This window comes from Euwallacea fornicatus, chromosome 1 (assembly GCF_040115645.1).
Source record: "Euwallacea fornicatus isolate EFF26 chromosome 1, ASM4011564v1, whole genome shotgun sequence".
NCBI classification, from domain to species: Eukaryota; Metazoa; Arthropoda; class Insecta; order Coleoptera; family Curculionidae; genus Euwallacea; species Euwallacea fornicatus.
The window spans coordinates 6,105,195-6,119,639 of record NC_089541.1 but is presented as its reverse complement, the minus strand read 5'-3'; the positions used below and the strand labels follow the sequence as shown (position 1 = coordinate 6,119,639).

Genomic DNA, 14,445 nt, shown 5'->3' with positions numbered 1-14,445 from the left:
TGAATATATTTGTGTAATTTGTTTGAGATGATTGATGACTAAACCCATGGAATATACCCAAGTTTTACATCCAATAAAATGTGCTGTTGTTGATTTAATAAACTGATTACCTTATCAATCGTCTCATTTCTGCTCGAATCGTTAAGAGTGGCAAAATCGGAAATTACTGTGACCGTGGAAGTTTGCAGAGAACTTTCGAGGCCGATCGTCGTCTCGGGCCTTGTGGAGAGCGTTGAAGAAACTCCATAGAAAGTCATATGTCCTTCTCCCGATCCATTTTTTAGGTTCACCACAGTGAAATTAGCGGAATTTTTCACTGGCTTCCTATATTTCAGGGTCCTGAAGATGGTTGACGATTGTCCGGGGGTCGAATGGTTTCTATTGTGCGTAGTACCTAGAAAATTTGTTTACTATTACGAAAACCCCCTTTGCTAACAACTATTGGACTATTTGGCTTAACTCGAAACAGCTCAGTACAAAATTAATTATATTGGGGACAATCGATTATGTTTATTTACTCGTTTTCAACTCCGCCGAATGGAGCCAGACTGTTCCACTGAGGTTTAACAACATTTACGGTTATCCCCAGAGCTCTAAACCACATTTAATCATGTAATACCAATTTCACTTCAGTTCGTCGCGTTTTTTGAATGTTTCGAGACGACTTTCCATTGTATTTCTCCCTTGAAACACGGGTAATGTATCAAAAACCAAAACTTGGTATCGACTATGTTTTTACAACAAAATAAATCAAAGAGCTCCAAAAAAGGCGTAAATTGCAATGTGGAGGAAAACCAGATTGCTGTCGAAAGATCAAATATTTATTTTATTTCGATTTGTTCTTCATGAAAAGATCTAGCGACGAATCAGCTGTTCTCGGATATTAACATAAGCTTGATCATCAGTTATTTACCTAACAAGATGCACTTTACTGCATGCTGGTGACAGTTAACCAATCGAGGTCAGCAATCTAGAGCGATGATAATACTAACGCACGTGTTAGTTACAATATTTTTCCTACTAACGCATGTGTTACATTTATTGCTTTCTGTAAGTTTAATTAAATATCAGCATGCTGCAGAATCTTTGGACACGCACGTGTGTTGAACGGTTTTACCGCACGCAAGTCAATGTGAAAAATCCCGAAAAAACAATTCGGCAGTGACAACAACTTTTTTTTACATTTTCTCTGGGCTAATAATGAATTTTCCTTTCGTGATGAATTATAACGCACACATATGATAAAATGCTATTTTCAGTTACCAAAATGAGTGCGGTAAAGTCATTTTTCCGACCGTTTCTAAGAGAAAATATTGAGACTTGAATAATTGAAATTGAATCGATGTTTAGATTTAAAATAACGAGCCGACTTACTTCAAGAAAAGCGGCACTCTTGAGCGAAAGTGGCTTTTATTATTCCCTTGAAAACTTCACTGTTCTTTACATAATATCTCTTGCAAATCCGAATCTGAATGGAAATCACGAATGCTGACAATACGAACTTCTGTATTCTATGGTACTCCTCTTGTATAACGATATGGAAATTGGTTATTTTTATCTATCAAACGCGCCTAGACTTGACATCTCGAAGGTCCTAATTGGATTACGTGTGTAAATTTAATTGCATAAAATAAAGTCTAGTTCATTAAATTTAGAACTGCCTAAGGCAATCAAAGGAAGAAAATTATTCTTCCGAGTTAATTAAAATTTTGAGTTTCTTGCCAAAGTGATTTGTATTAAGTGGTGATTAAGGTTAAAATTAGCCTTAAGGGAGTGTTTAGAAAGTGTAAAAGGGGTGAATATTTTAAGAAATATGCATGGTTCAAACAGACGTAGGTATTTCCAGTAAAATAAAAAAAAATTAATTATTCGAGAAATTTGAAGCAAAAACCGTTCAACTGAACAGTAAGTAAATCCCTTCACAGATTATTATCGTTAGCAATCGGGAATTCGTTTTTCATGCCCCGAAAACATATACGGTAATACCTCAAAAATAGGTGAGTCGGAAAAAAGGTTGAACATTGAAAGCGAATTTTGGGTGAAAAATAAACTATTGGCACGTGGAAAATTAACTACAGGAACGTGGAAAATAAATCTGGGAAGTTTACATTACGAAAACTGCGGGGATGTATGCGAAATTGAATTCAAATAGAAATTTTTTGGAGGCTGTAAAAACCTAGTATGGGTTCTTTTGGGTTTTCCCAGATATATGGGATTGAAGGGTGAATCACACTTCGCTTCCTTTAATTCGTTATGCATTTAGTTGACATGAATTAATATTTGGTGCGGTATGTGCTTCGATATGCGCATTACTTCTTCAAGCAAACAGGATGATACGTAAACCATGTAGAAATTTATACAATATTACGGGACAGGGATTGCAAAGCGATTCCTATGGGTTGCGAAGCGATTTCTGTAGAATGCGAAGTGATTCCTGTGGATTGCGAAACGATTTCCATTAATCGTTGAGGATTTCTATGGATTGCGAGGGATTTCTGAGGATTGCAAAACGATTTCTTGGGATTGCGGATAGTTTTGTGAAAACAATGCGTGGAATGACCAGCTCCCCGATAGTATTTTGGTGTTCGCATTGATTTTTATAATATTTTTAATTACTTTGTCAATTTTAAAATACTTCACTCAATAAGAGTTTTGGTTCCTCATTATCTTCAACAGTGTTTCAAAAGTTTAATATCTATATTCCCATCAACATTTTCCATTTTGTAATACTTATAAATATATAAAAGTTCCAATCGTAATTCTATGGTATTGCATTCGTTTCCAGAACAAAGCTATTATTTTTTAAGTACTTTGTCAAAAAGTCAATGTATCTGTGCTTGTTGTTTCCAGGAATCTTTCAATATTCCAAAGATCTCATTATGGCGTCTGTGGAGATTTTTCATTAAGAATACTTTTTGTCTTTGATGGTGAGTTTTATTAGTACTTTTAAAAGCCCATGAGATTACGTTCTAAACTAAAAACAGACCTCAGATCAGCTCACCACTTTGAAGACCGTTTGAAGAGAACAGTCATATTTATGATATCAATTTTGTAGGATCACGAAACCGAGCCGTAATTCAATTGACCATTGACAGTTCCTAGATTTCTGTATTCGTCCTTTCCGTTCTCAATGCCGCGTCCCATACTAAAATCATTATGTTAAGGCAATTATAGTGATCATCCTTGGGCATCTGGTGCCCAGATGTGACCAAGCGGGGTGAGAACCCAAGTAGCAGTAAGTTTAGTTGTAAAAAGCGGAGGCTGACCCGGGCAGTCCCAAAAACCGACGATCTGAGATAAGACAGGGCTCGGTCCGCTTGCTCTTCTTTCTTTTGTTCCTTTTTTTTTCGTTAATAAACGCACACTTATAGCTTTATTTCTTGAACTGTGATTTCTTTAGTAGATATAACCACCATCCCATATCTACTCTAGTATTGGAGTTTGATATCCCATTAAATCCCGATACTACAATTTAATATTCATAAATTAGTACAGTTTTGGCAACAAAACTAGATGACATTAATCAGTAAGAATAATAATAGTGTAATGAATTAAATAAGCCACAAATGCTATCAACTAATAGCTTTAAAAACACCCACCCCTAAATTAGCGTTATTTAATGTCAATTAATTAAAATACTAATTTTATCTACAATTTTTCATCCGCTTCGAAGTTTCCGTTCTATAAACTTAAACTTGTGAGAACTCTTTTCTCCTATACAATGCAATGTAATATAGCTTACAAAAGCCTTAATGGAACGCATTTCCTGTAGCGAATTTAAAAGCTCCATTTTAAACCCCAAAGCTCAAAACTTCAAAGCAGCTACATAGAGCTGCAACATCGTCACGAATACTGACCGTTGATCAGCTTTAAGATTTCGTGTACAGGCCTCCGTGATGAATAGTTTCCATGGTCGCCATTCCTTATCCGGACAAAGTTTTCAGCTGCTTTGCTTCCAGGAATGGAGGTAATGTTCCTGGATTCTTGCGTGGAAACTTTGTCGCTTTCCTGGGAAGTTGACAAAGTGGATCGAGGGAAAGCCGCTTTGACGGCTGGCTCTGGAGAGACCTAAGAATGGACGACTAGTTATGGGGACTTACAAACAAAAATATTACGAAGCAATATTTCAGCGTTAGCCTCTTATCTGGTTAAAGTGGATTGAGCATCCGAAAAGCTAAACCAAATGAAACACTCTTTGGTTACTTAGCCAATAGATTTTTCATTAGGAAAATGAAAAACGAGAAGAAGAAATATAATACGAGGATATATTGTTTTAGCGCTCTAATTGATGTATCGAATTGTTTAGCTTCAAAGCTGAAATTTAATGTGGATTCGAGAATATTTCAGCCCAAGCAAACGAAAGGGGTTAGGCATTAAAATATTTATCAGCTTCCATTACCTCAGCGCTTGTAGCATCTGTCGACGTGGCTGATGTGGCTGATCCAACTGTCCACTCTCCATTTTTTGGTACAACCTTTAATTCTGAAAAGGAAAAATATCTATCAGATTGTAACGTCATCGTCAACAGGGGAGCAAAATTGCCTTTGACGAGATTTTCTCTTTATAAATCTCATTTTTTTGCTTTCAGAAGATATCTTCACTTGCACCGCTGCATTATTATGAGGCGATGATGAATTATAGGAGAACGACATCAAAAAGGGATGGAATATACATTTTTTAACCTTCATAACGGGAGTAAAACGTATTTCGGGGCAATTTCAAAGTCTATTCATATAGTGTAAACAGGACAAAGTAACTATAAAGGTGATTATCTCGAACTAACTACAGTTATATAAACTGCCCGGTAGTTGTATATTTGTATTATTTAGTTGTGGGAGAACCTTAATAGGGCTAAAGTTAGTCCAAATCGCCTCTATATGGTGATTAGCAATATCGAAGTTAAGTAATTATAAACAAAATACTCATTACACAGTGGTTTTAGATAGATACTAACAAAAAAAAGGGTTTATGAGATCAGCGAGTTGTTTCATCCAGTGCGTGGATGTTCATAATGGTAAGGGTTAGTGAACAATAGAAATTTTTTATGGAACATGAAATCAATTAGCTGGCCAATACGACTTCTATTAACACTCAACTATGAGTATTTTCATTGATTTCATTAACAAGAAATTAATTGATTTCTGGAGAATGACAACACCGCGATACTCATTCATTACCTTTCCCTTTAATAGCTGACCCAGTTATGGCAGTCCATAAGGCACATGTTGTCCATAAAGACCATTATTCTACATTTTAATGAGTCACAATACGTTTATCCCTGCCAGTTATTTATAAATATTTAGATGTCTTCCCTAAGACAAGTCATACAAAGTGTGACAACGTTGCGATATTCTCTTGTTAGATATCTGTGTCTCGCATAACAATCACAATTGTGACCGACTTGTAAATGCTGCAAAGCACACTGGGGTATCCCAAAATCGTCAATAGAAATTGTTATATTTCTCAATTTCATATTTGCACTGCCTTTGCATTATAATGTTCATGAAATAATTTTAAAATTTCACTTGTTTTTCTGTCTCAGAATTATGAAACTATTCCTAAAAAAATTAAAATGTATAGTTAGTAATACTTAAATTTGCGCATTCAGTTCAATTTACTCCGATAAGTGAGGATGCCTGACAAAATGGTGAACTAAAACTGTCTTAGAGAATGGAAGTATATTCGGGGTGTTAGTAAGGTATGTGATCAAATTTTAATGGGTGATTCTTTAATTGCACAGAGATAATGCCAGTAATTTAAGAAAAATAAAAAAAACGCTTTATTAAAACTAAGCTTATAGAAATGGTACGAATTTTTTCTTAGTAATAAAATGTGGTGTGGTGAAATTAGGTAGGATAATGCGATTTCTACAGCAAAATTAATATGCGGCGTCCTGAGAACACAATCCGTGTAACAGTGAATTGAAATACTAAAAACTAAGTAATACAATTATTAATGTAACTTCAAGTTGAACTTTTCCATCAACTTGAAATGAATGCTAATCCGAAGTTTAAGCTCGGAAGTTGTAAACTTTAAACCCGCGGTTCCGGCCTAGGTATTCGAATAAGCTTTAGCCAAAACAGGAAGTTTTAATCCTAAATATTCCATAGAAATTGTTTCGGAGTTGTTTACGAAAGGGGAAAGATTATGAAGACCTTCGACAAAGCCCCGAATATGACTTGTCTAGGAACACTCGGCAGTTGAAGTTAGAACCTTAATTGCTGCCTACTTTTCGCAATAATATAAGTTTTCCAATTTAAAGTTCCCTAATTTAAAGTTTAGTTTCAGATTGGGTCAAGCAATCATATTAAAAAAGTGGCTACAACCTCGTTAAATTGGTATTATAGTTGAAGTCTGAAATTGCTGTAATATAAAAAAATTGCCCAGAAAGAATCGGAACTACTTGACATATCATGTGGATAACCCCTTCCATTAGCCATTAGTCACTTTCCTAAGTTACATTACAAATAATAGCGCCTAAACTGCAGGTTTCCCACAGTTTTTAGGCAAAATGGAGTACTCGAGTATAGTTACTCCTGATGGTCTTAAATTACATTAGTTCATTCCAAGAAAAAAAAGTACATGCTATGGTATGTCTTGCTCAATTTTGTTAGTTCATAGTTTTGCTGAAGCTGTTCAATCTAGATCGAGTTAATTGCCAGAGCCAATTGTTTAATCAAAACTTCTGGTCTCTGGCTTTCAATTGAGTTTATAATTAATTCCATTAAATCTGCAATGCAGAGTTTGAAACATTAATTCCTCAACCTCACAATACGTTATGCACCCAGAAAAAGCTACATTGTGCAATTAATATTTGCCCTATCCATTTCAGGTAAGTTATGTGTCTCTGTAATTTACTTCATACAATAATTAAAACATGTTTCTCATTTTTTATAACTGGTGCCCGTAACAAATTAGCCGGAAATTTCAAAAGTCAACAGTAAATTACCCTTAACTTTAAATAAAATTCCAACGTTCGTGACTTTGTAGGTCTAAGGGGAATTTTTAAAATATTTTTGGGACACGAGAGGCATTGCTGGATGTGGATACATAATAACTTTTAAAGATAGTGTATTATTTCATACTCTTAAGTGCGAATTTAAGTGAACTGGCGGCCCATACCCATACAAGATGTTTCGGTTTATATTACTTTTGCTGCAAATTGAAACAAAAATAAGAAAATTTGCTACGAAACCTGGTGAATATGGACATCTACTTTTTAATAATTGGCTCATAACCGTCTTACATAACATTGCGAAATATTACAGATTCAAAATCCCGTAAAAATTTCATTCACTTAGAAAATTGACGGAGCAAAACCCTTTAAAGAGTCTCCAAGTTATTAGATTTGAAATGTGTAATTGAGCGCTTCTTCCATAATTGTTACCAGATGTACTTTTTAATGGAAAATAAGTGTATACATTTTAAGTTATTTAGAAGAACTTAAAGTTTTTTTTAACTTAAATTATATGAAAATCACCAAAACCTTCAGGGGTGTCAAGATCTAAATTATGGATATAATTTTAACATTAATGATTCAAGTTTGAAATTTTTAGCGCTTACACAGAAGTAAACACAATCGAATTAAATATGGAAATTTGGAAAAAAATCTGCTTTATGGATAATCCACTTGCTACTATTGATTATTACAGATAATTAGAGAGCGAAATTGAGGATGAATATAAAAACGTATAATAAGTATCAAAATCAAGCAAATAATTGAAGGAATTAGGGAAATATTGAAATTACGTTTTAAAATATTAGTCAAATTTTGCATATGGGAAAAATGGATGAAAAATTTAGCCAATCCTATATGTTGATTTTAAGTCATATTTCAAAAGCGAAACTAATTTTTTCCCCATTGCTTCAATTATATGTTTCATTTTTACATTATTTATTACTTACAACTATTTATGTTCAATTTCGTTCTCTATGGAATAGCAGCAAAGCTGATTTGCTGGTAAATGTTCATTTTGTAATTGCATTACTCACTTCACATTTATTGCACTAATTTCTGCGTAAACTCTAAACGTTCAAAATTTAAACCATTTCTCGCGGAAAACAACTTTTCTATTCAATTAAACCTAACAACTGAAAGAATAAATTCTGAAACAGAGTACGAGAACTGATAAGGTTCTTTTATAGGTAGGTACCATGGACATGAAGTGATGAATGAAGTTGATCAATTATTTCAAAAAATAAAAATAAATCATTTTGTCCTTAAAGTCCTAGACTATTACCCAAATCAAAGGTACAAACGAAATTGTATTTAGATCAATAAAGACTTTTATAGTCGATATAACTAAAAGCGATGTCAGATAGATGAATATTATGTTCAAGTATTGACATTAGTTGTCCACTTGTTCCACTACAATCCTATTTTGACATGAAATAACTGAAATGTATGTTGCTGTACTCATGAGAAAATAACGAAATTTCGTGTCAATTTTTCATTTTTCGCTCCTTTCGATTCGATTCTGATTCAATTTCACTGTACTGCCAAGTATAAGTTTTCCTTTCATCTAAAACCGTGCCGAACGTTTTACATTTTACACGATCAAACTCTGCTATGTAACTAAATTTTATTTCTCTCCTACGTAACTAAATTACATCCCGTCTGTGAGTAATATATTATAACATACAGTGTGAATCAGTTAATGTTTCCAAAATTTGTGTATTCCATATAATACCTTATTTTCAGTTCAGTAAGTAGGTTATAAACATGTGTAGGCGAATGCTTCGTTTTTGAAATATAGGGTGTCAAAGTTTTCGATCATTTCCTTCTATTTCCCACACAGCTCCAATAGTTCCTATGGTAGAACTCAATTATTCAAATGTTTACCATTTATTACCTCTGATGATCCAGAAGTTTTAACATATCTAAATAATTTAAGAACCTAAAGGGTGATATTTTTTTGGCGGTCAGGCCTTCTTTTACCATTAAGACCTTTTTTGCAAAGCGTCACTGACCGTTTAATATGAAAAATTCGAATTTCATAGTCAGTTTAATTTTTTTTTCTTTTGCAGTGAAAAAGCCTAAAACGTATCATTAATAAATTAATTCTGTCCCTAAATTTGGCTATTGACTTTAAAAATTGTTTAGTTTTCATATAATCGCGCTTATAGGTGACCTTTAAAAAATGCAATAATTTAAATTTTGTGATAAAGAGAACCTAACAACGTGCATAACTAACAATTTTCCTATTTTTCTCACCAATACCCCTATGTGTTCCTCATATTCATTTCGTCTGATATTTATCTCGCCATAACGTCGTATTTGTGCTTCCGTCACTATGGCTCCTTGCTCATTACGGGTCGCTGGACTGCTCAATATATCATCTTTTTTCTGAATGGTAATGTTAAGCGACCGTGAATAAGTCAGAACGGTGATGTCGTCATCTTAGTTGCTCAAATCCTCTCTTTTTCATCTCGATAACTTTCAAAAATAGGGGGATAATGAAAGTCGATATCATTTTGTGGTGATTCAAATCTCATTTTGGAGATATTCTCAATTTATTAACCTTAACGTCGCCTCGAATTTATTGAAAATATGAACATTTTATACATTTCTCTTTGCTAAATAGAAATCATTCACATGATTTTCTTGAACTTTTAAATTATAATAAAATTATACTCCTGGTAACTAGTCAAGGCGGTTTCAAGAGGCGCCCTCTATTTTCTACAATAAAACCGATGGCATTACCTTGTTTTCCACGTCCGAAAACCACCGGATACGAAACTTCAATACATTAGGTCAAAATACTGTGAAAATATAAAATAAAAAATAAAATTGAAACTTTGCCATCTTGTATCTTTGTTAATATGAGTTTTCAGAATATGACAATAGCGCTGGATTTTAATAATGTGATGGCAAAAATCTGCCGTAGCTCTTTGTCCTATTACTTTTTGGGAGACCCTAGAAAACTGTAATTATCATTAACATATCACTTTGTATAATAACTGATTTGGTCTTTATATGAGTTTACGTTTTTAATGTATTTGTGAGAAAAATCCTACTTACAAGTTCAAGAAAATCATTTCAATGAAATTCATTTAAGAAAGAGAAATGTATAAAATGTTTATATTTTCAATAAATTGAAGACGGAATGAAATTATGGTTAATAAAATGAAAATTTCCTTAAAATAGGGTCTAAATTACCACAAAGCGATGTTTGCTTTCATTATCCCCCCCATCTTTAAAAATGATTGAGATGAAAAAAAAGAGGGATTCGAGCAATCAAGATGATGACAACAGCATTCTTACTTAATCACGGTCGCTTAACATTACTAGGCAGGAAAAAGACGATACATTAAGCAGTGTAGCGACCCATAACGAGCAAGAAGCCGTGGTCACGGAAACACAAATACGACATTATGGCGAGATAAATAGCAGACGAAATGAATATAAGGAACAAATAGGCGTATGAGGCAACAGAATAGAGAAATTGCTGGGCATGCACGTGGTTAGATTGTCTTTATCAGAAAATTAAATTATTGCACTTTTTTAAAGGTCACCTCTAACAGCGGTGATATGAAAGATTAATCATTGTTTTGAGTTCGTCAGCAATGAAAATTTGGGAGAAAAGTAATGTCGATGTCTTTTCTGCATATCATAGAGGATGTTAATGTGATGTGCTGACATTGCCCACTGAAGGAACATTTAAACAAGATAACCTAAAGCGAGTTACTCTCAAAATTTAATTCATTATAGTGAAATGAGGATATTAACCGCTAAAGAAGAAAAATATCTTATAAAAAAATCAGCTTATGTCATATGAACGAAATTTCTACATACAGCTTGTTACTTCTGAAACTTACAATGAGTTTCAAGGATGTGGCACCTCTCTATGACCTTTTTGGCATGATTTTAATCAATAAAGTATTGAAATTCCTTTGGGTAAAAATTCATCTAAGAGTAAAGTACAATTTTTTTCTTATCAATATCTAGACATACAGTGTAGTTCAATATAGCTAAGTGCCTCAAAACTCCCGCCAAGAAAAAGATATTGCCTGCATACTGTCGGCATTTCAGACACGCTATGTACTCCGAACAAGGAAAAGGCTGACATTTTAGATGGTATGAGACGTAATAGTAAAGCTCGATGACCTTGTTAAATGCGACCTATATTTGGTCTAAAAATTCAAAAACTGGAACCCCTAACGAGATCAATTAAATTGTCTTGAGTCGTATTATTGGGACTCAAAAAATGTATTACTTGTTCCCTTCCCTATGAAAGACTTTTTAACACGATTCTCCCAAAGCTGTTTTGAAGCACTTTGTGAAGGTTTAATAAAGTTTTCAAATTGTTTGTTAAATCTTCGGACGTCGTTCAAATCAAATAAACCATCCTTCGAGTTTTCCAATAAATTAGGTCCGATAAGACTAACGCAAATTGAATTTCGACACTTTATTGGTTAGAAATTAAAACATTTCAAACTTTTACACGATGCATTCTGAAAGTGGCAAGGTACGTGGTATATTTGGAAACTTTACCTTACATTTTCTACAGAATGTTCATTAACAAATTCCTATAAACGCCGCAAAACGCTTCAACTACTTCTAAATCCTTTTAAATACAGGGTGTTTCAAAGTTGAAGTGACAAAAGCTTAGGAAAAATTTCGCTCAGAAAAATATGAAACAAAGTTGGTGTTAAAATGGATCCGAAAATGCGTCGTTTCTGATATACCAGGTGTTAATTTTTTATTAAAAAGTGGAGATTTTTTATAAATAGTTTAAAAACGCTTTAGTCGATTTACATGTGTTAAGTGGTTCCTTCGATAAATGAAACCACGAAAACGACAATTTGGTTTACATGAAATGAACTGTAGTTAACTTACACTTATAAAAAATAATGAAAGAGTTTTGGTCTAAGTAGGAAGAGGGAGAATGCTTAATTGGACGGGTTACACACTATGATTTCGATCACATTTCGACACCGACGCAGCTTCTACACGAAGGGAAGAAAAAAAAGAGAAAAAATTACTTCGATTATCCCTTAAGTACTAAACCCGAGGAATTCCAACCAGGGGCACACCACCACCAAGAACCTTTACGGGCCATGGCTACGCCGGATCCCATAAATCACGGCTATCTGGGGAATATCTATATTAGTCGCTTTTCTGGGAATATTGCAGGCCCTACAAATTGCCCATCATGGCAATAGTCCCGACCGAGAAAGCTTCCTTTGACTAGTAGCATATTCCCCCTGTCAAAACGTACCCTTAGTTTTGGCCTGATGGGCCATGTGGTCTGGCACCCAAATGGTATTCTCAGAATAAGTATCGCCGTGAATGGGTGTAACTTAAGGGATAAAATACAAATACATAACAAAAACCAAAATTAACAACAACAAACAAAAAACCAATAACTTAAAGTCCCTAACAACATGAAATTTTTACAGTTCGCTAAAATATTTAACAAGCATCTACTAGATTAATGAGATTTAATCCTAAATCTTCAGGGGCACAGCAAGCAAGCAATGCGGTTGTTTTCGAGGTTATTTTTAATACTAAAAAGTACGAGTGCGTTTAAGAAAAATAATTATAATTTTTTTTTTGTTTTCGAAAATTACACACAATGCTATACATTTTTGGATAATTCTTAAGCATTTTTATTTTTCCTCATAGAGTTTAGAGACGTGCCCAAATATGGTTTTGCAACGTTTTTCTCGAAAACGAAGCGAAGCACTAAAAAGACTCAAGAGATAAAAAGGTATTTTTAGTGAACCTATTTGAATACTACAGGAAAATCGCAAAAAAAACACAGGTTGATATTTATTATGCAAAGAAACAACCGTATTGCTGGGTGGGCACCCTCCTAGAAATTCTGAATCAAATTTAAAAACTCAAAAAATAAACTTAACACCCCTGTGCCTCAGACATGAAGCATATTCGCACTCAAGTTCATATGAACTTTTCCATATTTATGTGAGCGGAATCTTTCGCAAGATTTTATTAATTTAACTCTAAAATTCTTTGTATATTCTTGTATATTCTTTGTATTATCGTATATTTAAATATAATAACATACATAATTAAAAATCCGATTTACCGCAAAATTAGCACCGTAATGAATCGTTTTCACATATACTGTTAAATCGGATAAAGTTTGATGATAATTAACTATTAGTTAAATGCATTTATATTTGGATTCCATTACCAATTGACAAAATTCAGCCTGGATTACAATTCTCATATATGCATGTGCGGGTTTCAAAGTTGGATTCAATTCATATTATGAATTGGATGTTGGGCAAAAGTAATAAAGCCCCATTTTTAAGTACTGTTTCAATATGCATATGGAACAAAGTTATTCAAAGCGACACATTAAAATGTGTGCTCAAATTTTGGTTAATTGCAACTTTAAATTCAGAAATAATTTTGAAACCGTCAGTTATCGCTCAATTTCTTCTTTTATGTTTTTACCTTCTCATGCGCTGCAATGGCATGAGTTTGCAAAATACCTCTCGAACTGCAATACAAAGGCGACTTCAATGAAACCAAAACGAGCAGGAAATTACCAATAATCCTGCCGTTTGTGAGCGGGGAACAACTCGAATTTCAGTTCTTCTGGTTCTAATTAAACTTTATTGGATATGATAAGTGCAATACCACGTTGTTTGCACAACCGAAGTTTAGCACAAAGCTTCATTAAATTAGGGCGGCGTTGTGATTGTCAGGAAATTGCCCTATGCAAGAACTGTGCTTCGGGGAGTTTTCTAGGGCGAAATTTGAGCTCAACCCTAAGATGCTTAGCGAAATTAATGTCCAGTTTCTACGCTTGATAAATGAATGAATCCTAACTAATGACCGTAAAATGTAAATGGCGTAAAGGATCGAAACAGGTTTTTACCAACAACTGGCGTATATAAGCAGTATTATTCTACCTGCTTAGGTAACGGAAATTTATCAACTGAAACTATTTATCTTCCAGCTTGGATGAATAATACATTGCTTTCTAGGCTGAAAAAAGCCCTTTGTTTTCGTAACGAATGAGAGGGCCCGAATGAGAATGCAATCATATTATTCTGCCAAGAGTGAGATCAGATTACTGCATTTCAAATAGAGAGTTTTTCAAAATCGTACGTTTTAAGAAACCATATCGACAATTATAAAACTATGGTGGAGGGAAAAAATTGAGCCAAAAAATGAAATTAGGAAAACTCGTGTATTTAAAAATAAAATTAAACAAAAATAACTACAAAAACACTAATCAATGCAAATCACGCCTAAATAGTGTCAAATATGTGAATTAAAAAGGTTGAAAAGCAAGACTGGAAAGAATAGTGGATGTTCACGAGTAATAAAAAGAAATCAGAATTCATTTGAACAGAAAGTAACAAGAAAAAAGTTTACGAACAAGAATCAACCCAACAGCAAAAGAACTAATTAAAGAGACAATGGAGCAGTAATTCATTTTTTGGCAGAAAGTTTTGAAATTTAAT

General features: G+C 33.8%; 1 protein-coding gene across 2 annotated transcripts in view; it reads right to left on the bottom strand.

Moving 5' to 3' along the window:
• mtt (mangetout) overlaps positions 1 to 14,445 on the bottom strand; it is a 194,531-nt gene that overhangs the window by 142,922 nt on the left and 37,164 nt on the right. For both annotated transcript variants that reach the window (XM_066289203.1, XM_066289213.1), the window contains exons 3-5: positions 4,400 to 4,482; positions 3,858 to 4,068; positions 111 to 394 (exon numbers count right to left, since the gene is read on the bottom strand). In XM_066289203.1, coding sequence (XP_066145300.1) covers positions 111 to 394; positions 3,858 to 4,068; positions 4,400 to 4,482 — 578 coding nt within the window. The remainder of the gene's footprint in view (positions 1 to 110; positions 395 to 3,857; positions 4,069 to 4,399; positions 4,483 to 14,445) is intronic.